Raw genomic sequence first — 24,345 nt, forward strand, 5'->3', positions numbered from 1 at the left:
GGCTGAAATTCATTATCGGCTGCTGCAGGGTCCTGTCCAGGTCATCATTAAACTCCAGGGCTCTGGAGCGCTTCCCAGCTCCCAAGCATGGGTGAGGGTCCGGGCCACATCCCAACACCGTGCTGGGTGAGCCTGGAGCAGCCGGGGAGGAGCTCTAGAGCGGCTGCGGCCTCTCACAGGTATCCTCATGTGGGCTCGGAGAGCGTGATTAGGCTGCTGGTCTCGGATCCAGGCTCAATTCCCAGCTCTCCGGCTGTACAACAGAGACAACAGTGCTCTCTGACCTTGCAAGGGTTTTGCAAGATAAATCTATTAAAGATTTAAAGTCACCAGCTCCCAACTACTCAATAAACTCCTGTTGCTAATAAGGAACCAAGCAGGTCTTAGATAATGTTGGGTTTTTTTTTGCTTTAACCCATGCGTCTCTGGGCAAATGAATGCAAAACCCTAATTGCTGGTATTGCCTGCAGGGCAGGACCCTCCCAGATCCAGCTGTGGGTGGGATTTGCTCTGTAGGCAAATATCTGAGGGGATAATTCAACAACACAAGCTGCCAGAGCAACAGGAACAAGGCAATGAGACGGCAGGATGGAAGAGCAAGAGGTACCGTTGACGGTGAGCGTCACCTCCCGTTCCCCAGCGCCGACCCGTGGGACTACGGCTCGGCACACGTATTTCCCAGCGTCTTCCTGGCGGACAGACTTCAGGGTCAGCTTGTTCTCATTGCTCAGGACCTGGAAGAGAGGAGGGGGTTGCTTTCAGGGAGGGGTGATGGGCAGTTGAACAAGAGATGTATGTTAGGAGTGGCCAAGGGGAAAACAAAGTGGATGAGCCCGAAGTTGTACGTGGCGTGGAAATACCACGTACTGCTGTTCACCAAGGAATAAAGAACCAGCCCACTTTAAGGGGGCAGACGTAAGTCCTGCTCCTTTTCACTTGAATTCTTCACTCCAGTTTTGCAATAAGTTCAGGATACAAGGGAAAAAATTTGATGGCAGCAGTGACGCAAGTGCCTCGTAACCCAGAGCAGAAATGCCTCGGGGGAGAACCACGCTCCACCCTTGCACTTGCACGTTCGCTGCCAGGATGGACTCCCGGATTTCAAACCCAGAGGTTTGTGCCAGGGGAGGTTTAGATTGGAAAAAATTTCTTCACGGAAAGGGTTGCCAAGCACTGAAACAGGCTCCCCAGGGAGGCGGCCGAGCCACCATCGCTGGAGGTATCTGAGAGGCGAGTGGGACATCAGGGACGTGGGTTAGTGGTGGACTTGGCAGCGTTAGGTGAACGGTTGGACTTTGCTGATCTTTATCCAACCTAAACGCTTCTGTGATTCTAAATGGTGGAAGAACAACCTGGGAGAGCTGGCAGCACCCTGGGAACCGGGTCTGGATAGCCGGGGAAATCTCAGCTGCCTTTGGCAAGCCTTCCCTACAGAGCGGCTGCAACGTGGCTATCAGCCACACTGCCCTCCTGCCCCGGCAGCGCAATTAGCAGCTCTATTAAAACTGGAAAATTGCTGAAGCAGAGGGATCTGGCTGAGGCTGTCAGCAATATCCCAGCACTGGTGCTATTTAAAAAACACCCACGGCAGGTCTAAAACAGCTGCTTTCGGAGCAACGCATTTCCGTGCTGGAAACGTGTCCCTGGGGGCTCATTCCTGCCGGTTGCCTTTGCCGCTCTCCCCCAGGACTCTGCAGGCTGGGGTCAGCCCATCACCCCTCTTCCTTTCAGCACCCGCTTGCTTGGGGATCCCCCGGCTCTGCCAGTTGCTGCTCCCACGGCTGATGTCGCCAGGAATTAGTGCCCATGCAAAGTCCTGAGGGGTGGCTGGACATGGATCTGGGTCTCCCTGTAGCGAGGAGATGGTGGTCTCCGTCCTAACCTGGCACGAGGCAGAGACGCTGAGTTTGAGATCCTTTTTAAACCCACTGTTTTAGTATTGAGCACAAAGATATCTATGGAAATGCCTATGCTGACTTGGCCTCACCCTCTCTTCGGCCTCTGATCGGGGAAAGCAGGGGAAACAAGGCAATCTTGCAGGAGTCCAACCTGGCCCTGAAAGTGGAGGGTCTGGGAAACAAGCAGCCCTGATCCCACACCCCAGCCACGACGGCTGGGTACTGGTGAGCTTTACAAAGCAGAGTTCCCTGCCAGCATCCCTCTGGGAAGACGGAGGTGGCTCTGCTGAAGAGCACAAGCCTCTCCGCTGGGTCAAACCAGTCGGCGGGTCTGTCCTGAGCTCCAGCATCCTCCGAGCCAGCACCAGGCAGCTGGAGGGAGCCATATAACAAGGGAGCAGGCTGTTGGGCCTGCGTGCTGCCCGGCCGCTGCCAGTTAGTCAAGGCAAGCCCTGAGGGGTGGCTGGACTGTGAGGGTCAGGCAGCCCCGGATCTCGCTGTGCGTGGCTCCTTGTGGCCATCCCGCACGCTCCAGCAGCTTTAGGGAAATGAAATAGCAGCTTAGGGTGTGAGGGCATTGCCTGTAACAACAATAACCCAGAGAAACAACAACTGCGGCTGCAGGATAGGAAAACACCCATGGATTATTGACCCACTGGGATTCCTTAGGTGATTCGAGCCATCAGCTCTCCCAAGTCTGTAACTACTTCCCAGGAGATGGCCCCTTGCTGAGGTCATTATGGTTTGGAAAAAATACTCCGGCAGTTAATGCCTCAATGCCTGCTCCCCTCCTTGATGTGGGGAGCGGGAGGGAGGAGCGTGACTCACCCCAGTGTGTCTCCCAGCTCTCTGGTAACACCAGGCTGGAGCTGCCTAAGTCAGCGTAGTCTCATCGACTTCGGGACGCATCTGCCCCAAAGATGCTTTTCAAATCAAACCTGCGGGCTCCCTCCGGATGAGCTTCGCGTCTCAGCCCTCCTTTAGCTTCTTAAGGTGGCTTTGCTCAGCCTGTAAAGAGGGGATCAGAGTACCTCGCGCCTCCCTGGGCTGACTGAGCCGTGATTAATATTTGCAAAGCTCCTTACATTTTGCAGGACAAAAGGAGACGTGAAGTCTGCTGGGCCAGATCCAGACACTCTGAGTTTGTCTCCAGCCCAGAGCAGAGGCGAGCTGGGGTGAATGTGTCAGGATGTGAGCTCGGAGGTCAGAAAGGACCATCCCAGGAAGGACCACATGCAGGCGATTCACGGCAGCGCTACCCCTCAGCCAGAGGTTAAATGATGCTCTGTCCCCTTTAACCCTCCCGCCCATTATCCTGGGAATCAATTCTCCTTAGGACAACCCCTGCGGGCGAGAGCTGCATGTGCTCTGGGAGGTGGCTTCGATGGGGCAGAGGGATGCGCTGCGATGGCACCGATTTTCTGGTTTTCCCTTTACCTCTCCCAAACAGGACTCCAGGCCTGACTTTTCAGCCTGTCATCTGAATGCCTCGCGGAGTCACCCACGCTTTCATCCAGAATATTCCAAAGGCAATAAAGCCTTTATTGCCTAATGCACTTCTCTGGACTAACCGGGGACACTGACCATGGCCTTGCAGCCTGGGAGGCAATGCTACATTGTCCCCTGCATTTGGAGGAACCTTGTAGGTCCAGCATTTATGCAGCCAGGAGCTCCCAGCCCATAGGTATGGGCTTTGCTCCACAGGGAGCATCACTCATGCCCCAGATGTGCCGCTGCCCACCACCCCGGGGGCGATTCTTACCACGCCTGAGCCTCGCTTCATCCAGACGATGGTGAGTGATGGGTTCCCAGTCCAGGCACAGTTGAAGACGGCGTCCGAGCCCAGGTCGACGAGGAGGGACTGCGGTTCTGTCGCCATCCTGGGCCCAACTGCACAGGGGAGACTGGAGTTACTCCTAGTGATGGGCTGTGTCAACCAGAAAGCCTCAGACCAAAGAGGGTCAGAGGAAGCGGAGGCTGGCCCTGATGGACCTGTGGGTCACAGCCACCTAAGACCCCCAAATAAAGAAGAGACAGAGGTAAGTCCCTGCTGCAACCCCCAAACGACCAGCTCCCCAGGGACACCACCCTGAGCTCTGTGCTCATAAGGCAGGAGGAAATCATGGGTGCCACCACCATATCCTCTCCAAAGTCTGAGCTGCAGGAGAGCCCAGGAAGCCCTAGGCACCCTGAGCAAGTCAGATGTAGCAGTGTCCCCTTCCCATTAATTTCCAGCAGCTCTCCTGTCCCTGCTTATCCCTGGGACGCCAGTCCCAAGCTGGCATTACTTACAGTAGACGTCCACGGTCCTGCTGATGTTCGTGCTGCCCAGCGCGTTGGTGACCTCGCAGGAGACGGGCTCGAAGAAGAAGGTGTGATCCACGATGGTTTCGTAGAAGTCACCGGATGCTTCCTTTATGACCTGGCCTTTTTTCGCCCACCTGCCGAAGGAGAAAGAGCGTGGTGGTGGTGGTGCTTGGCGCTGCTTGCCAGTTACGTGTGCGCGCCGGTGGAGATCGGCCTGCCTGGCACACAGGTGGCAGTGCCGGGGGAGCAGCACACCGTAGGGTGCCTGCTGCTGCCCCTGCTTTTAGGAGGGACATGGTCTTCTCCTCAGCATCATCCACTTCCCCGGAGATGTAGGGATTGTAACCACAGGTTTGGAGGAAAGACATCAGCGATGTGTACGTATATCCCTACTGAAATCTTTCCAAAACAAAGCAAAATTGCTATTTCCCAATTGCAGTCTTATTGCTAAGACTGTTTCGCTGCAAGTACACCTCATTCCTTAGGGTTGTGGGGCACGGGTGGAAAACCTCAGTGATAGGAAGGATGGGACATGGAGGGTCTCCGCTGATGGAGAAACCACAGTGCCAGGAGAGCAGTCCCTTTCCAAAGCTTGCCAAGCAACGCTGCCGGTACTTCGACATCAAAACCACTAAAAACCTTCTCAGCTTCCCCGCACTTTCACCCTTTTCTTCTTTTTTTCCTCCAATCACGGAGAACTTTATCCCTTTAAGGCAGCTGAAATAACATTGCCCTGAAAAGCCAAGCTGGCATTTGCACCACCGCAACTTGCAAATTGTCTGGGAGAACAAGCTGTCAACTCAGCACTTGAAGTACGCCGCTGTTTGCCAAACAATGAGCAAATGTGACCTAATGGGGCACCATCTGGCAACCTGCCACTCTGGAATGGGTGGGAAAGACAGGAGATGCTGTCAGGCTGTGTGAAACTCCAGCCGCTCTTTGGGGAAAGGGAAAGAAAGAGAAGGCAGCAGCCTGGGGGGAAAAACTGTAATAATACTCCTCCCAAAACAACAATAGGTAAATTAGAGGGAAGATGATTTCCCTGAGGAATCTCTGCCCTGGTTGTCTTGGGGCTGCCCTCCTCTGGTTGTGCTGGATGGGTTGGGATGTTTGGAGAAGAGGGTCTACCCTTGGGAATGTGATGCCTTTCTCCTTCCAGAGGGAATGGCAACCCAAGCCAAGGGGCTGGCAAGAGGTCAGCCAGCAAGGCTGATGTCAGCATCACGCTTCCTTGCCTCCTGCTGCCATGTCCTGCTGCCTCCCTGCCTCAGGAGAGACGCTGCCCACTGCGGAGAGCATCTGCCAGCACCGCGGCAGCCAATTGTCCCTTGGGAATGCTCCTCCTTCCCGGGCAGCAGCAGGAGAGCTGGGGGGGATATGTGTGTCTGCCAGAGCTCCAGTATCTCATCCCTGAAGCTTTTGCACAGGTTGTGGGGTGGAGAAGGGGCATATCCTCACTGCCTCCTGTTTGGTTTGCCAGCCAGAAAGGCTTGCAGCCTGAAACCTTGAGGAAAGCAAGGAAGGAAGGAAGGTAGGAACCTACAGGGAAAAGGAAAGGTCAGCTGGAGAACGTGGAAATACTCTGTGCTTTTTGTCAGGAGCATTTCTGCTCCGCTAAGCTCCGGTACAGCTTTGTCCCCATAGAAGCTCCCAGCAACAAGCAGATTTCCAGGCTCTGGAGGGTCTTGTTCTGCCACTCAGGTGCTCAAGAGAGGTACCAGGGACACGGAGCCTCTTCCCTGCAGAATCAACGGGATGGGGTCAGTGTGGCACCAAACCCATGGGGCAATGCAGCGCCTCTCTTGTGCCTGGCACTTCCCTTGTTATTTTGCACAAAAGCATCTTCCCTGCGCTGCAAAGGCCAAGGCGAGGTTCCAGGATGAGGTGAAAAGCAAGCTGTGAGCTCCCTGGGTCGTGTCCTCGCAGCCTGCCTGCAGATCCTCCTCCCGGCAGAGACACGGAGGGCACCGGGGCTTGGAAACTAGACAGAGAAGTGTCCGGAGGTGGGTTCAAGCTGGACACACTTCAGAGGAGAACCTCCTGGATGTTGCAAACGACAGCAAAACAGAGGGCAAGGTTTCCAAGAGGAGCCGTTTGACTTTGTGGCAGCTTGGGAAAACACACACCAACCACCGTGGCACTGTGCTTCACGTATCTGTGCAAAACCCATCGCTTCCGCCAAACTGGATTTCCCCGAGCGCAGAGATGTGTCACAAACAGCAATTTTTTGTGCTTCAACAGAGATCAAGGTTCTTGCTCCAGTTTTCCAAGGCTTAACACTGCTAAATCAATGTGGCTGAACAAGCAGTATAGATCTTTTATAATGTCAAATTGGTTTTTAATAACGACAGCTGATAACCCTCTTGTAAAGCTGCCCGTGACGTGCTCGTGGACAGCCAGGAGGCAAGTTCCTCCTGTTTTTAACAAGCCTGTAACACGTCTCACTCACCTATTAACCTCTCAGTGATTATTTATAAACACAATCTGAATAAAACAGAGCTCAGAGGATGTGGAGGATGCTCCAGCAGCAGCCCTATCCACTGCTTCGGCCCTTCCCAATTTCTTCCTAATGCCTCGTCGAGCCTTATTACACTGCGCCTGGCTCCCAGCCAGCGCTCCTTGTCCTACCACCCTTGAGAGCCAGGGCTTCTTTCATTTATATTGTTACCTTGAAGGTATTTATAGATTGCAAGCGTGTCGCCCAGGGTCTTTTCCAGACTATTTAAATTTACCTCCTTTAGTCTCTCCTCATCTGACTTAGCTACTAACTCGCCTGTCACTTTTTTTGCTGGTTTTCTTCCTAAGCTAAACCATATTGCAGGGGCTGTAGGGACAGGTCTGCGCAGGGGCAGCACAGCATCGTTGTGCGTCCCCCCCCGTGCTGAGCCTGCCCCCAGAGAGGGTCTGCCTTTGGGGATCTTGCCTGAAGGGTCCGTTCCCAGGATTTTCTTGGGCTTGCCATGATGCAGGGAAGGACTCCAAGGTTGGCAGAGCAGAGGGAACACCCTGGGACCCAGCCCAGCCTCCCTGTGCTTCTTGGGTGGTCCCCACAGGGTGAGAGTGGCAGGGATGCTGTGAGACGCCTTCGCTGCCTGCTCTCTGCCACCAACAAGAGCCTTTGAGAAGCCAGCTCCAAATTCACCCGCTGCCCCATGTCGCAGGGGACATCGCATCCTATCTGCTGCTGCCCCTCATCCCCTCGGCTTTGCACGTCTTCCCATCCTCCCTTCTCTTCACCAAGCACCATTTCAGCCTCCCTCCCCAGATGGGTATTTCCTACCCCCCAGGGATGAGTTTCATTTTGTTATTCCCTTCCCCATATTTCTAACCTGTGTTTGTTTTCCTCTGGCCTCACTGGAGGGAGTGCCCAGTGCCTCCCAATTCAGCATCTTCTGGAAACTGAACTGGCCCGGGCGATAGAGGAAAACAAATTTCAACCAGAAAAAAGATACCTCAATCCAAGCTTCCAAGGGACTATTACAGACAGCAATGAAAAACCCGTGATTAAAGAATAGAACTCACACACCCCTGTACTGGGTCCTCTGAACATTTAAAGATAAGAGGGAGGGGGGACTTTTCTAAGGAGACATTCTCCAGGGAAATAGCATTTTTCTGACTCCATCGATCGCTTCCCAGCTCAGAGCGTGCACAAATAAGACGGGACAGTTTGGGATATGTTAGCTCACAAGCAATGTGAGCTCAAAAGCTCCCCTACATCAGCACTACTCCAGTGACCTGCTCTGGTTTCTGAAGGAAACCTGCTGAAAGCCAGGATGAAGCTCCCGAGCTTCCATCCCGGGTCTCGGTGGAAGATGCTCAGCCGAGTTTTCTTCTGCACAAGGGAGTTTGTCCAGCAGCTCCATCACTTCCCCTGTTTCTGGACGGGCTTCCAGGCTTGTGGAGCCCATGAGGAGCTAAGGGGAGCAGGACACGCGTCGGTACGTGGAGGAGCATCGCTAGCGAGTGCTTCATCTGCCCGAGCGCCGCCTACGCTCGCTGGAACAAGCGCAAAGACTTACAATTCTTCAACAAACAGCGTGTGTGAACGAGCTATTTACTTTACAGCCCTGGGAAGGCTGTAGGACTCATCCGTACCCTCCTGTACAAAGCTCCTCATCAGACCACGGCTCTCTCCAGCATCTCCCAGCAGCACAGGAACAACCAGGAGCATCACCCACCCCTCAGCTCAGGGGTGCTGGGGCTCCCCGAATCTATAATGCCCCAGCCAGCACTACTTAAATCCACGCTGCAGGCTACGTGGATCCTTGCTAAGGAGGTTTTTTCGCAGCTGCCGGCAGCACACACGCTCCTTGAACCAGAGCTCCTGGCAGATCGGCTGCTCGGATGGCGTATAACCCGGGGAAGTGGAGTGTATCATAGTTTTTAATTAACAATGCAAAATAAAGCAGTCACTTGCCATATAAATTGTGTTTACTAAGAATGACTTAAAATAGATAAATATTTTCTTGGACGCATTTTAATTGCTTAATAAAAGTACCAAGAACACCCACAAATACCTTAAATAAATGCATGGCTCACGGAACGAATTAATTAACATTTCATTCCTGGGAATGGCTATTAATTGCTACAAATTGCTCAGAGAATGGGTTTTGTTGCTTTAGTGCCAGCAGTACCTTCCATTCCCAGTGCCATAATGTGGCGGTCCCCGCGCATCCTCCGACGGGAGCCAGCCCTGGGCACGATGGCGTAACCGCACCCCTGCAATGCCCCCCTATCCCTGGCGTGCTCCACGGGGAGGAGCTGATGGAGGAGGTTGGTGTTTCATGATGAGGTGGCATGCCTCGGAGGTTGCGGAGGACAGCGGATGGCTCGTGTTTGCAGAGTATCTCCTGTGAGTGACAGTCTTGTGAGAAATGACTGAGTGAGCAACAGGGCCCGAGCAGTGTCACGCTACCCCACCGCACGGGTCCAGTGTGATGCATTGCCCAAATCATTTCTTTATTAAGCATAGATTTCCATCATAGAGATTTATGGGGTTATTCCTCTTCTCCTGCCCGCTCTCTCCCTAATGAAGACGTGGACCCAGTGTGGTTTCCCAGCCGTGTGTCCGGCATCCTCCCTCCGTGCCAACGCAGCGGGTTCATTTATCAGCCAGCACAGGCGATAGAGATCCTCTCCGCCACCTAAATTAGAAGGCTGGGCCTTCCAGCTTGGGGCTTAATCCAGTTCAGGAGGGCAGGGCCCTGAGCACAGTGCTGAGCATCCCTGCCGATGACTGGCCAGCCCTCACGCACGTGAGCAAAGACGACGGTGCCTACCATACTCGAGGAAAGGCTTCCAAGCCTCCAGCTCCCATCCTAACAAACCTCCATCCATGCATGGCTGCTGCAGCGATGGAGTCTTCCCAAACCTCTCCGTCCCTGACGCAGGCATCTCCGCTCCACTGCGGAGCGAGCCCCAGGAGATGGCGGAGATGCTGCACCTCGGAGTGGAGATGCCAACTCTGCTACTCTTCTTTTTTCCCACTTGGCTTTTCTTCAGAAACAAATAAACAGTGAGAAAGATTGCAACCTTTCCCCGAATTTCAGGAGTTCAGACTTGAATCCTTGACAAGGACAATGTTTGGTGTCTGATTGCGCTCGCCGCGATACACAAGTTGCTGCTACTGGGGTTTGATTGTTTTTAAACACTCTGGGGTTTTGATGATAATAATAACACCTTGCTGCGCAGAAGGAACCTCTGGCTTGATTTTCCATCTAATCTCAGCTTTGGCGTTCCCCCTCCTGCCAAGAGAGGAGGCCGGTGAGGAGCCTGATTGCTCATCAAACTGCAAGGGAGGTGCCTGTCTTCAGCGCATCCCCTCCTTGCCATCAGCAAGTCCCACGGGTGGGAAAAATCAGTGAGAGGCTACTTGGTGCTCCGCAAATGATGCCTGAGGGTGTGCAACAGGAGTCCAGCTCTCCGGAAAGCATCAGGGTACTGGAGTAGAGATGGGCAGGAACGCCCCGGGGCCTGGTTTGTGCTGCCCATGGCGCGGGAGCTTGGAGAAGCCTGGGGGAGAAGGTTTCTCTCTCCCAGACGGCACAATTAAAGCCACATCACCGGCACAGCCTGTACAAGCCACAGTTTGTTTTGGTGAGAAAACAATCAAAATAGCCTTTTGCTTAGCACCGTGAACAAACTGCCCACAGAAGTGGAGGGGGAGAAGTAGATAAAGCTGTTAACTTGTCAGTGACTTGGCCGATCAGCCGTGGTGAAGAGGAAAGCCAGCTGACGAGCCGTGCGGACAAGCGATGGCACAGTGCTGTGCACCGCAGCCCCACGTCCAGGGAGCACCTGGCCGAAGACCCAGTCGGCAGCGTGCCGTGCCGACCCCTGTGCACGCCGGAGAGGCAGGATGGCCGTGGGCCCCAGGGGTGGCTTTGCCACGTGCTGGCGAGCAGTACTACCTGCCCAGAGCGTGCGCATCCCGCACCGTGTCCCGGTGGCAGCACACGCGCGGACCGTAGAGGGTTATGGACACCGGATCTTGCAGCAGGGAGGTGTTGGCCAAAGCACACCCCACCGTGCCCTGCCCCCGACACCCTCCCCAGCACAAGGGGCTGGTAAGGATGCTGATCCTATCTGGAAGGAAACCGGAGACGCCCTGATGGAAAAGCTATTTCAAAGGAAAAGCACAAAACTTCACGGGCTGCGTGATTCCTTCAGCAAATCGAGCTGTTCTCTTGACATATCAAAACAAAATGCAGATGCTTTAGATCTGGCGCTCTTTTAATTCCCCTGTTTAAAATCCCCCCTCCTCCTCCACCCCCTGACATGAGGGGGCTGTGCACCAATCTTGTCCCCATTAATCTCTCTCTCGGCTGCGAGGGATGCTTTTCTTCCCCTCCTCTTCCACAAGTCCACCCTCTCTTGTAATAACTCCTCTCCCCTCCTTAAACCCTCAGCTCCAGGGTCATGGTATCATATGAAAACTGTACTTTTTTTCCCCAAGTTGAATTACTAATATTAAATTCCCGATTTTTCTAGGTGCAGAGGAAGTTTAAAACCATTCAGGCGGGTCTGAAGAAGCAGGCCACGACAGCCAGCTGCCCAAACTGCTTATCCTGGGGAAATGCTGGGGATGTGAGTCAGCCCTCAGTCCTGGATGAGCTTGGAGGTGTCACCTCTCCCAGGGGAATCTTACCCCTTCGGCAGCGATGCTGCATTTCATTTCTCCTGCCTACATCGCCTTGACTTATCCCGCCACACAACAGACATGACTAATAGCTTAACTATTATTTCTTGCGCGGTTTGGGTAATCCAATTTCATCACGTGGTTTGCGTTTCCTCAAGTCGTTTAACGGGATTAGTCCTTTCTGGGGTCTTCCTACCCCACTCCACCCCCGTAGCAGAATTCCTTTGGCCAGATTTACGGATGCTGGCATACTGAAGCGCTAATTCGTCGCCGTGTTTATCCTCCTGCTTAGCGCAAAGTGAATCCATGCTGTGAAGCTGTTCAGACCTGCCTTTCCCTCTACTACAGCTCTTATTTTTCACCTTAAAAACATCACCGGCGCTTGTGCCCTTTGCAACTTCACACCTCGCTGCGCAGTCCCTTTGGGGTTTGCAGGGAAGAAAAAAGCAGTGGTGAATGGAGACAGAAAAGCCCAGCCCTCCATCAGCATAATAAACCTGCTCCCAGAGGGATCTGGAAGCCGGAGCTTGGACTGCACGTTTTGGATCACAGAAGCTACCAAATCCACACGCTTCGGGTCAGAAATGATGGGCATGCAGGCAGGAACGGCTCCCGACTTCCTGTGCACAGGATTCACGCGTGTCCAGGGAGCTGTCAGGTGGCTGGGGCTTTTCAAAGGGTTTTCTCTTTCTTGGCTGACTCCTAAAGCTCCTCTGAGTTTTTCTGGCCTTGATTTTAGGAAGTTTTCAAGGTCTTTGTGATCCCTGTAGTGTGTGAGGGCTTCAGCACAGATCAGGTTGACCTCTCACTGGCATGGACAGAGGACACAGGCCTTGCGACAGGTTTATATTAACTTTTCAAGGAGGGTGACCGACCCTGGACATACCAAGCAGCCAGGCAATGCTTTGGGCAACGGTGCCTGTCAGCCTGAGCCAGCTCCCTCCGACTTTTCAGCCCCAGCTCCGAGCAAACTCACCAAGTCCCCCTAAAGCCTTTCCCTCCCCATGACAACTGCTGTTGCCATCCCACCATCCAGACTCCTGTTTTAGGCTCTATCTGTCTAAATTTTGGCACATCCTCAGGTTGGTGTGAGGCACAGCTCCTTCTCTGGCAGGTTCCTTGGCCGGTCCTGCCAGAACAGTTAATTATTCAGGGATGAACTGTGTCTAGATCAAATGATTGAAATTAGGATTATCAGTGGAGGCAACTGTGCTCAGAGGCATGCACCCCAGGTAAAGACAGGCTCAGTCCTAATTATGGGGGAATCTTCTTGCAGAAGATGCCAAGGGCAGCAATTTCTATGTAATCCAATGTGGGCTCCCGCTACGAACTGTGAGTAACTCGGGGATCTGGCAATCCATAAGGAAGAATAATAAATGATATAGCCAGAAATGCATTCCCCCTGTGCTAATGCAAATACACAGGTGACGTAGGATCAAGTTGCAAGTTCACCAAAAGATCTGGTCACCTTTTTGGTATGAAATCCATCCATCCATCCATCCATCCATCCATCCATCCATCCATCCATCCATCCATCCATCCATCTTCTCCTCCTCCATCCATCCATCCATCCACCCCCACCCACCCATCCATCCATCCCTATACTTATGCTCACGACTCTCCTCTTGGCCAAGCCCCCTGAGACTCCTTATACCACCCTGGTAACAACACTGCTCTTCTCATGAGAAAATCATCAGACATGGCTGCATACTGGTGCAACAGACTGACCCCTAAGAGCTTTGCGATCGTCTATCGACTTGCCTACAAACCAGCAAGAAACAGCATTTCAAAAAAGCCCAAACTTCCAAAAGTGAAACCCATGAAGTCGTTAATTACACACGTCAATAGCCAAGCAGAGCTGAGCAATAAGCATTGCATGATGCTTTACAGACAAACGGCTGCCTAATCCAGAGGCAACAGATTGCGGATTTCCTTTGCTTTAACATTTGCCAACAGCCTCCAGAGACTTTGCACAGGAACAGACACCCAAGGATAACTTCAAGACCTGAGGTTAACAGTTACTCCATGATCTGATGCTGGATGAGGCCAGAATTCCTTCTGAGTCCATCTGGGCTGGGCTTTGCAATGCCAGGTGCCGTCTACCCCAAACAAACACGCCAAAACAACTTCATGCCAGGTGGAGAGTTGGTTCAGGATGCACAGCACGTCCTTGCCACAGCTACCCAGGCCACCCAGCTCTGCAGGCTCTCCTGACAGAAACTGTCCCAGCTTGCCTTGTGCCAACTTTCTTTCTCCCAGATTTGCTGTTTCCCAGTGAACCCAGCCTGACTACCCAGCCCGCGCGACGTCTGCCCAAGCTCGGCAGCGGATTCACACGCCGACGGCCTACGTATGGCAGGAGCAGCCCTCTGGCTGCCAGTGCCCAACACCAGTCATGTCCTGGGGATATCAGTGTTCCCAGGGGCCAAGTGGGTCTCAGTGGGTTTATTTTAGGATGCCAGTGCCACCGTTTTCCCATACTCCTGCCCTGCATGTTGGCCTACGTCCTGGAGCTATCCTGACAGCTCTTTTAAACCGAGACATTTCCAAGGACGCTGCTTGGGGAATTAGTCAAATGAACAATAACTGATGCTGACTGCAATCACCAAATCACCACTGATTTACCCAACCAGAGATGGTGACAGGGAGAGAAGTGATGCGAAAAGCTTCACCCTCCATTTAAAACCCCCCTCTAGCCCCTGAAAACTGTGATAAAGGAGCAAAGGGGGAATCAAGAAGTGAAACCCTTCAGCAAAGCACCTGAAGGGCTGGGGTGGGTGCAGCCCCTGTCCCCAGGTCCTTCTTGTGCTCTCTCCCTCATCACTCACACCTCGCCCGTCCCTGGCCACGTTCCCCACCCTCTGGCATGAAAGCAGAGAAACCTCAAACAGAGCTGACGGCCTCCTAAATCAACGTCTTTCCCAACACGGAAGCTGTACAAAGATTCATTATTTATACTGCAGAAACACAAAAGCTTAGATATTTTAAGCTGTCTGAAATGACTTCAAGGCAACTCTTCCTCTCTCTCTCTTTTTGTTTTAACAAAATGCATTGAGATGTCTCCACTGAGCGTCAGGAGGAAACTCTCTTCTTCCAAAAGAGAAAATAAAATGGAGGCATCGAGGGCGAAGAAGAAAAACCCCTGTGATGCAGCTTGGGATCACCAAGGAATGCCCATCAGGGGGTGTTCCCTGTGAGATGCCGGCAAACCCCTTTGACAGACTCCGTCCCGACGTCGCACAGAGGTTACGGCAGCAGGAGCGGTGAGGGAGGCCCCTGCTACCTCACGCGTGCGGGCGCACGCAGCTGCACTTCAGAGGCAGCCGGAGAGGAGGTGCTGAGGGCTGGGTGTCTTTTTTTTCCTCCTTATCCCCCTTTTCATATTTTCAATTTAGTCACAGCATCTCTTAATTTCCTTAGATCTGAAGCCACCTCGTGAGACTAGAAGGGAATGATATAGAAGAAAGATGAGGGGGGAAAAAAACGCCAGTAATCTTGTAAAAGTCAGTTTTGAAAAATCAATTTTCTTGTGTGACAAGATTTGCTTAAGGCTTTTCGTTCTGTGAAATCAGCCCATCATCCTGCGGGAACGCATGAAGGAAGTGGCAAGTGTGGTTTGGAATAACTCAGATTAAAGACTCCTAAATTAGGCTTGAGGAGCTGCCACCTCTCCTTGCAAAGGGAGAGGAGATGTGGCTCCAGCAGCCAACGACGCTCCCTTCCCAGCCACCTTCCCAGTCACCACGAACCTCTCTGGAAGGAGAGGTGACTAACAAGTCTGGGAAAACACAACCCTCCAATCTCTCCCAACCCTACAGATGTTTAAAAGAAGGCCTTTGCTTGGTGGCAAACCCTAAGGTCTCTGCTAGCGCACAGAGTTCTGCGGGCAAGGTTGGCTGGAAAGGAGAGGCTTTGGAGACAGGTTCACTCCAGCCTTGGAGTCCTGAAGACCTGTGAGGCTGCCAGCTCCCGCCCGACGGGATGTTGGCGGTCCTGGCTGGATGGGGATGGCCCCAGTCACGGTGCAGCCCATGTGAGCCCTCTCGAAACACGCCAGCAAAGCCCCTCTGCAATCTCCTTGCCTTGGAGAGGCTCCATCCAACAGCAGTTTGGGCTGGCTGCTTCATCCCTCATTCTGTTTGATACCTTTAATAATTTCTACATCTGGGAGTGGTGCTCAGGAGTACAAAGCGCTTTCCTCCCCTCCACCCCCCCTTTATTTCCCTTCCCAGCCATCAGACTCTCTCCCCTAATTAGCTGGAGCTGCCTCCCAACATCTCCCATTACCCTGACAAGCCAGGGAAGGGGAAGACAAACCTCCCCGTGCTCACACCTCCGTGAGCGAAGGGAGGCTCTTCCAACCTCATCCTCCCGGTCTCACCCGGAACCGCGTGCCTTGGCAGAGCTCCCCCCAGCAGCCCAGCCTCACTTCCCAGCTGCGGGGATATTTCTGCCTTTTATTTTACCTCTTTTTGTTTTTTTTTAAAAGCCTGCCTTTCCCTCTTCACCTGCCACCCAGCCACACTTCGCTCCCTGTCAGAGGGAGCTGGCAGATGGGGCTGATGCATCACGAAGGAGATCTGAAGAATTCATTTCCCATTATTTCTTTCTTTCTCCAGCTTTCATTTTCACTTCAGAGCAAAGGTCCAGTTGTCTGGGAGGAAGCTACAAAGACAAACCCGGGCAGGAAAACAGAGATAGTCAGGAGAAATGTTACAGTGCCGATAACTTGAGACCTCTGTGTGCTTTTCATTCATTTCAACTCCCGCTTTAGCTGCATTTTGCTATGTCTATAAATTAGATTTATTCCGTTGCTGCTGTGAAACGCCTACAGGCCCCTTCCCCGCTCCAGCTTCTCTTGCCGGGTTCGGCTGTGGGAGGCAGCGGGAGGGGTGACAGCCCTGCCGAGGGATGGCATATGGGCTCGCAGCGGCCTGCCGCTGGACAGACGGGCCTCGCGGGGCCCTGCGGCGGGACAGACGGCAACAGCAGCCTCGGCCGTCGGAGGGAGCAGATGGGAGCAGGGCGGGAGGAGGGCAGCCAAACCAAGGAGAGCCCACACGGTGGTGTAAATAAGCACCTTCCCCAAGCTGGACCGAAGGAGGGAGCTGGTTTTGGGGGGGAGTATGTCCTAAATGTGCCAAGAAATGGCCATGAAACCAGAGTGACCGTACCACCTGCAGATGCCGCGATGCCTCTTGCCCGGAGCAGCCGCCCGGTGAGCTGCTCCCCGTATCATGTCTCTGCAGCTGGGTCAGCAGGGACTCTCGAGGCTCTGCAGGACAGTGCGGGGCTACCCCAGTCCCCCTTGCAGTCCCCAGCAGAGACGGCCGGGGGTATTTCCCCTGTGAGTGTGACACTGAGCCTGATGGACCTGAGGGAGCGTGTCCATGCACACCACACCCTTGCCTGTGGTCACTGGCTGCTCTGCAGTGTGTTTCCAACCCTTGACAGTCCCTTTTAAATATTAATAGAGATGTGATTGTCATTTAATAGGAGCTTAATATTGCAGATCCCCCTTCCCTGGCAGATGCTGCTGGGAAAGACAAAAAATGTGCCAGTTTGGTAGTGGTCCCCGTGATCAGAAGCTCTGGGGAATGCAGGGGACAGGGGGATGTTCACTTTTATTCTGGGCCTTTCATGAATGGGCAAAAGAAAGCAAGCAATGCACCAAACACACCAACTCCCAGGAGACATTTTTCAAAGCCATCTGAATTTCCTATTAAAATATATTCAGGTCTTGTAGTGCCAGAATAGGGAAAACGGCCACTGCTGCTGCTTGGCTGCAGGCAGTGCCAGGCATGCCCATTAAATGGATCGTTTGCCACTTCTCTGTCAAAAGTTGCCAGTGAAATGCATCGCCCTGAATCTCTACATCAGCTTTCCACAATTCAATCATCCCTTCTGGCCCTTACACCCTATGGATCTGTGAACATCTTCTGCAGCAGCTGAATGGAAGAGGCAGGGACAATGTTGGTGCCATGGAAGGGCGCTGAACGTCAAATATGCCTTCCCCTGGGCAGCCAAAATAGGATGCATCCGCCTATCGACCCAGCTGTCCTCACTGCCCGGAGATGAGGGTTGACTCCCTTCACTTGAATCCTGCTTTGGATGCATCCCTGGAGGCAGCCCTCTGGCATGGGGGGACCCCATCCAAACAGGTCTGATCCCTGAGGATCAGCGTAAGGAATTGGGGATGGGAATCCCTGGGTACCACACACAAAATGACTCGCTGGCCTTCACTCTGAGCTTCCTCCTCTGTTGTGCCTAGGGTAGAGGCCGGCTCTTCTCTCTTGGGGATCCCTAGGGATCTGTTCTGGAGAAACCGGGGCCATGTGCTGAGCCCGTGACTGATGATGGATGTGCTAGAGCAAGCAGTTGGCCCAGCCAGCCATGCTTACAGGGGTAGTAAAGGTGCAACAATTCATCCCAGCCAAGAAAGGGCTGGCCATCCACTCATCCCCTCCTCCGTTCCCCATCCCTTTGATAAGTCTTTCCCAGTCTTCTCCTGGCTTTGCTGCTCTTCCACCCAACGACACCCAGGGGCACGCACTCACATCGAATGGCTTTGCCACGTAGCAAAGCACTGCCAAGCCACGAGGGAGTTGGTTCAAGCGCCTGAGCAAACTTCCAAGCTACAGCGGGGTCGTTTCCAGTAGAACACTTGGCACAGGCTCCCAGAGAATTGGACTTCTCCATGGCAGCCTGAAGTGCCACATGAATAATCTGTTAAGAAGCCAGCAGGTCCCAGAGCTGTGCAGGCGAGACCCAAAGTAAAAACAGCAGCAACGCTCCAGGGAGTTTGAACTTCTCCTCTGGGCTTGTTGAAACAAAATGTGGGAATGCATTTCCATGGGATGAAGGACTCCAAGACAGGCAGGCTAAAGCACAGATGATGTGTATCGTTATTTTCTCCTTCTCTTCTCAGAGCTCCTCGACATCAGCTAAGATTTCTCTGTGTCTACCCGAGCCCCAACAAACCTGATGTTTTCTCCCCCAAGACCAGCAGCCAAAATACTTGCAGACCTGCAGCTGGGCATGATGCATGAATCTCAGAGACAGCAGAAGGCCCTTGGGCTCTTCATGTACACATCTTCCTGAGGCTGGGTGGGAAACACACTCCCTGCATCCCCACCAGAGCCAGGACCCTCTGGAGCAGGCTGGAGGAACAGGCTTGGCACTGGGTCTCTTCCCTGTTTTAGCAACAGCAACAACACACATTCTTTTGCTTTCCCCTGCGCAAAGGCAGAGGGAGGTGAGGACACTCTCCCATCAGGTGCATTCCAGCCCCACCGCCTTTAAAGCAAACCTCTTTAAGAAGCTGTTGAGTTTGGATTAATATTTGATGAGCAACAGCATGCTGTTGGTTCAAAGATAAAACAGTGTTTACCAGAAAAGAAGGTCTTTTCCACAGACCAGAGCCCCCTGTGCACACAAACAAACGACGCTCCTGCTGCGAGACGAGCCATGCGGTGTGTCGGTGTTGACGGTGGGGCTGAGGACAGAGGGATGCTCCAGGCTGGCTCCGAGCTCCGGCACAGCCTCAGCGGGCACCCTGTGATCTGGGAAGATGGTGTGGCTCAAGCCCTGACCTGCAGCTGCCATTCACCAACCTGGCTGATTCACCAATATCTGGGTAGGTGGCACCTTCGTCTTCAGCCCAACAAGGACTATGGGATGGGGAAGGTGAGGTGTAGCACCAGCCCCTGGCTGGTGTTAAATAAACGCTTCCCAACTCCTCCTGACCTCTGCTTCTGCTGCAGATTCTGCTGGACCTTCTGTCACGTCCCACACAATCACGGAGAGGGCTGCGTGTTGTTCAACGCCAGAAACAGATGCCTCGCAGCAGCCAGGGAGGGATAGCTCCCTCTTTCCACCTACGTCTGTCTGTCTGTCCGTCAGCCTTGTTTTGGAAGCGCAATGGTCCCCTGAACTGCAGCTGAGGCTGGTAGGTGGCTCGGAAAGCACCCTCCCCCCCCCATGCCTACAAAGATAACGCTATTTGCAAAGGTCTTTGCTAGCCCAGGGGGCGAGCGCACTGTATCAATGCGGGAGAGTGAGATATGTATTGCTGCCCTGCCTGTACCAACTCCCCATCGCTCTGCAAAAATAATCAGCATCAGAGGAGCCCAAAAGGCTGAGGGACTCTTCCTCTTGCAATATTAAACTTTCCCATTTTCTTCTGCCACTTTAAAGATTCTCTTTCTTACCGCGAGTGATAAATAATAACAGCAAAAAAAAACACCCCACAGACACACAACAGACATCAAAAGCCAAGAGAAGATTGGCAAATAGAGAGATCTGAAGCGAGCAAAGAGGAGGCCTGGTTGTGAGTCGGTTCACGTATCCCCGACTTCTGTTGCTTTCCATTAATTTTACTTGCCATCACAGGCGGCAGAACAATGGCGACAGCTAATTACTCTCTCCTGCTTTCCCTTTCTTGCCCATTTGCTTGCAGCAAAACCCCAAAAAACTCAGTAAATTCCCAAATTTCACCCCCGCCCCATCCCAGAATCATTCATGTCCACGGGGCTAAAGCAGATGGGGACACATCCATGGAGGTGCTGCCAAGCACCCCAGGTCCCCTTGAGCCTTTCCTGGGAAGCGCTGGCAGCAGCAAGGAGATGTGGAACAGCGTTCTGGTGGGCTGAGCTGCTCTTTAGCTGCAAGGGGAGCACGATCCCAGGTGGAGACGGGATAAATCCAGGCCAGGTGGGGTGTAAGACCCTATAGAGGCCATAGGATATGTCTGTGCAATGACTGCCCTATATGGTGAGAGGGAAAACAGGCGCATAACAAAACCCCTGCTGCCAGGGTTAATTCACCCCTATGCCAAAAAAACCACTCACGCCTCGCTGCGGCGCCTCCCCAGCCCTCTGCCAGCTTCTCCCGCTTGTTTTCGGTGACAGCGGCCCGCGTCCTGAAGTGAGTGACAGCCCAGGTGACACGGCGGGTGAGCAAACACCCCTGGGGAAAAAGATGCTCCTCGTCATGGAATCGGGGCTGCCAGCGAGGGAGGAGGATTGGGATTTCAGCTCCAGCTTCGGCTGCTGGGTGTCCTCAGCTAAGAAAAGGAGCGGAGGGACCGTGTCTCCAGCCAAGGACCCCCCGGCTCCAGCCCACCCCTAACAGCCAATTCTAGGGGAGGGGGGGTTGTGGCTTTTCCTCCAGGTAGAAAATGCCACCGAGGCCAAACACTGGGTGGAAAACTGCCAATTTTGACAAAATGTCATTAAATCCCGCTCAGAAGAGGCAGCTCATGCTGTAACTTTCCACTCTGGCTCTGGGAGCGGATCGCTCCGAGGTCTCCTTTCTAACCGGGTTTTCCTCCCATTAAACCCACAGGCATGTGATGTATTATATAAGAGAGCGCGAAGGAAACCTCTTCAGGAAAAAGCAGCGGCCTTGATTTCATCAAAGCTATACTGTCTAGCAGGGGTTGAGGGAGATTTTTGTCTCCTGGGAAATTTGGTTGAATTTTGCCACTTTTCCCCTTCCCACACTAACGAAAAGAGTCAGGGGTCTGTGCTTAACAGCCCAGGACGGGCTTAGTGGCTTCCTGCGAAGGAGCAGCAGCGTTCACAGATCCTCATCTCATCCTCGGGTGAGACGCTCGACCTCGCCTGCTCGTCCCAGCCAGCAAAACCCGGGGTGCAAACCCGACACAAAACGTAGCGCCCCTCGCAAATTCAAGCAAGGTGACAGCTTGCTCGTGTGTGCGATGCAGGAATGGCCCTGCAAGAGCAGGCTGTGGATTTATGCCCAGAAAAAGGGATTTATGTTGTTTAGACGTTTTCCCTTTGTGTGCAGAGCTGTTTACTGACAAACATATTGGGAGGTATTAAAATTAAGTGTCGGCTGAAGACCAAGATCCAGCATCTCTGTCTGACAGTGAGGGAAGCCATGGGAGATACAGAAAAGTGGGAGAAAAAAATTTAAAAAATCCCACTTTCTCTCTCTATTGTACATTTTTAAGGCGGAATAAGTTCATTGTCACCATTGAGGGGATCTGGAGTGGCCCTGGGGATGACAAGGAGCTCATGTTCTGCCTTTTCACACCTCCAAGTACCTCAGTGCTGGGGCTTTACACATCCCACCCCTTCACCCGCCTTCCCTCCTAGTCAGCGGCGAGGTGCAGGGAGCTCCTCGCTTGGATGTCCTGCTCCGGGAGACCCGAAGCTTTGGTGCTAAAACATCTGCTGCCTTTACAGCTAGTGAAGAGCTTTGGGATCTTTTGGAAGGGAAATGAATCCCTCCACAATCAATCAGAGCCATTAAGGGGAGGAAAGCCCCGCTGAGCGCTGCTGAATCCTGTTTGCTTGTCACAGTGGTAGGGAACAAGCCTCGTGTCACGTTAACGTGTTAAGGGAGTTTAAAAATGAAACACCCAAAGTGTTTGAATTTTTCAAGTCTCTTCCCCCACACCCCCCCCAAAAAAAATCCCAGTTATTGGAAAGCACAAACTGTAAAAAATGTGCAATTAGTTTTGATAGTAAAGTCCATCATGAAACGAACCACAAAGCGCTTTGCAGCAAAGCAGAAACCCCAGTGCTCAGGCAAGAGGACGGGTTACAAGACACGGGGCCTTGGGATGGGCCAGAAGGGAAGAATCCGACGCTACAAGGGACAGCAAAAGCCCCGTGCTAAGGAGATGGCACCAACGGTGGGAGAAGCGTGGCGGGTCCAGCTATTTGGTGGGGCAAAGTGATCCAGCGTTGCTTTGGCCAGGGAGAGCCACGTGCGGAGGGTGGAAACACCCAAGAGGAAGGAGAAAACCCAAATGGGAGCCCTCCCAGCTGCTCCCCTGCACAGGGGATCAGCCCAGGGATGATCCAGCCAGTGCCCTGTCTTTGGAGCAGGAATTTTGCCAGGCTCTGGCCACCATCCAGTTTCATGGCCAAAGGTGGTTGTTTTGCCTTCGACTGTACCAGAATCAATCGTAACACCCACGTGGGACGTTCGCCCAGATCCTTCCCCAGATTGTCACGCGCTTCGCTTTCCTCCTAACTGTAAATATGAAAACAGGGCTATTTGTATCTTTGACATTAATTGACTTCTCAAATTAATAACTCTTCTGTGTAACCAGGAACGCAATTATTGCTTTGTTGTGCTGACAGCAGATATCCAGCCAGAAGGAATCGTTCCTACCAGCAAACTCGATTGTTCTAATTAAGCTGTACGAGCCTAACAGGAGGTGGGTCATGGTAACCTGTCCCCGGAGGTGCCTCCTCTGTTATTACCAACTGACGCTGTTGCGAAAACAGAACTGATTGCATGCCTGTGCGTGCTCGCTCATAACTTCAAGGCAGGAGTGATGAGCGGCTGATTGCAGCGGTGGGACGGGGGTGTACCTGAGCCGTCTCCACATTGGCTCAGACGCGGAGCCTCGTGGCCAAGAGCCAGAGCCAGGAGGCTGAGCGTGACGCTCTCTTCTCCTAAAGGGTGATGACAACCCACCCCGCGTTCTGTACCCATATTTTTGCCAGCTTAGACTGAGAAACTGTTGAGAAAAGGGGTGTTTCCCAATGCTAGCAGCCCCCAAACCCATGTGCAAGAGCCCACGGCAGTGACTGTTCGGTGCAGAGCCATCTGCTCACCCTCTGCAGAGAACAAGCCTGAATGCAACACTGAGCAACGAGCCTCGCTGTTGCAGGATATGGCTGTGGTTGGAGTCCTGCTTATCGATCCCTGCAGGATCTTGATGACTAGCGATCCACAGAAGGTCAGGACTGCCTCGGCATAGGCGTGCAGGCCACACCTGCCTTCTGCCCAGACCTACTGCAGATGCAAAGCGATGCCATTTCTCCAGTCAGTGCCGAGGAGCCCCTCAACCACTTGTGTCCTGCTCTGAGCTCACTGCAGCCATTGGAGAGGCACTAGTGAAGACCCCAGCTGGCTGTCAAAACCCTACCCACACAAGGAGAGCTTCCCACTCAAGGAGAGTTTCCCACTCAAGGACAACATCCCACTCAAGGAGAATGTCCTACTCAAGGGGAGCATCCCATTCAAGGAGAGCTTCCCACTCAAGGACAACGTCCCGCTCAAGGAGAGCTTCCCACTCAAGGACAACATCCCACTCAAGGAGAGCTTCCCATTCAAAGACAACATCCCACTCAAGGAGAGCTTCCCACTCAAGGACAATGTCTCACTCAAGGAGAGCTTCCTACTCAAGGACAACATCCCACTCAAGGAGAGCATCCCACTCAAGGACAACGTCCCACTCAAGGAGAGCTTCCCAGTCAAAGAGAACGTCTCACTCAAGGAGAGCTTCCCACTCAAGGACAACGTCCCACTCAAGGGGAATGTCCTACTCAAGGACAGCATCCCACACAAGGAGAGCTTCCCACTCAAGGAGAGCCTATGTCCCAATGTGCCACCACGTCTCCAGCCCAGGCACCTCTGCTCTGCCCCTTCCTGAGCTCTGCTCCATCTGCTGGGTTTGGAGAAACTTACGGCGGTTGCTTAAGGGTTACACGGAGACGGCAACAGAGTTGTATTGTTCAAATCATAAAAGAGTATGCAAAAAAGAAAAGAGGAATTTTCCCATAATAGACTTTTCACTCAGGGCGCTTTGCTCATTATGTCCCCAAACAGATGGCTCCGCCAGCTCGGTGCCAGGCCTCTTAATCCACTCCAAAGCGCCAATGAATCTCTGACCGAGGACTTGCTGCATGCAGCAAAACGCAGCAGACGGCCTAATGCGGAGGCAGTTGGAGCCTCTCAACGTGTAACAACATCATCAAGGCCAGAGCAGCATCAGGGAGCCATCGGAGCGGGGACGCTGGGAAGAGGACCGTGCCACAGCAGGTGTCTGCTGGTCTGCGGGGATCAGGGGCTGTGTCTGGCTCCAGCCGTTGCATCCCCCGGCTGTGGGAATGAGCTAGAACACCCATGCGAGCAGTGATAAACGCAGGAGCAAGCGGAATAAGCACCAGAAACTGCGGCTGAGTGCTCTTGGGTGACCTGGAAAACATACCTTCGCAGGGAGGGGGAATGTACGAC

The 24,345-nt window shown here is 53.2% G+C and overlaps 1 protein-coding gene across 1 annotated transcript in view; it reads right to left on the reverse strand.

Annotated features, from left to right (window-relative positions):
* LOC104506714 (kin of IRRE-like protein 3) overlaps positions 1-24,345 on the reverse strand; it is a gene marked incomplete at its 3' end in the record, with an annotated part of 46,853 nt that overhangs the window by 12,990 nt on the left and 9,518 nt on the right. The window contains exons 4-6 of the mRNA XM_010147753.1: positions 4,191-4,339; positions 3,661-3,788; positions 608-734 (exon numbers count right to left, since the gene is read on the reverse strand). Of these exons, the coding sequence (XP_010146055.1) occupies positions 608-734; positions 3,661-3,788; positions 4,191-4,339 (404 nt within the window). The remainder of the gene's footprint in view (positions 1-607; positions 735-3,660; positions 3,789-4,190; positions 4,340-24,345) is intronic.

Source organism: Eurypyga helias, unplaced genomic scaffold (genome assembly GCF_000690775.1).
Source record: "Eurypyga helias isolate BGI_N326 unplaced genomic scaffold, ASM69077v1 scaffold21792, whole genome shotgun sequence".
NCBI classification, from domain to species: domain Eukaryota; kingdom Metazoa; phylum Chordata; class Aves; order Eurypygiformes; family Eurypygidae; genus Eurypyga; species Eurypyga helias.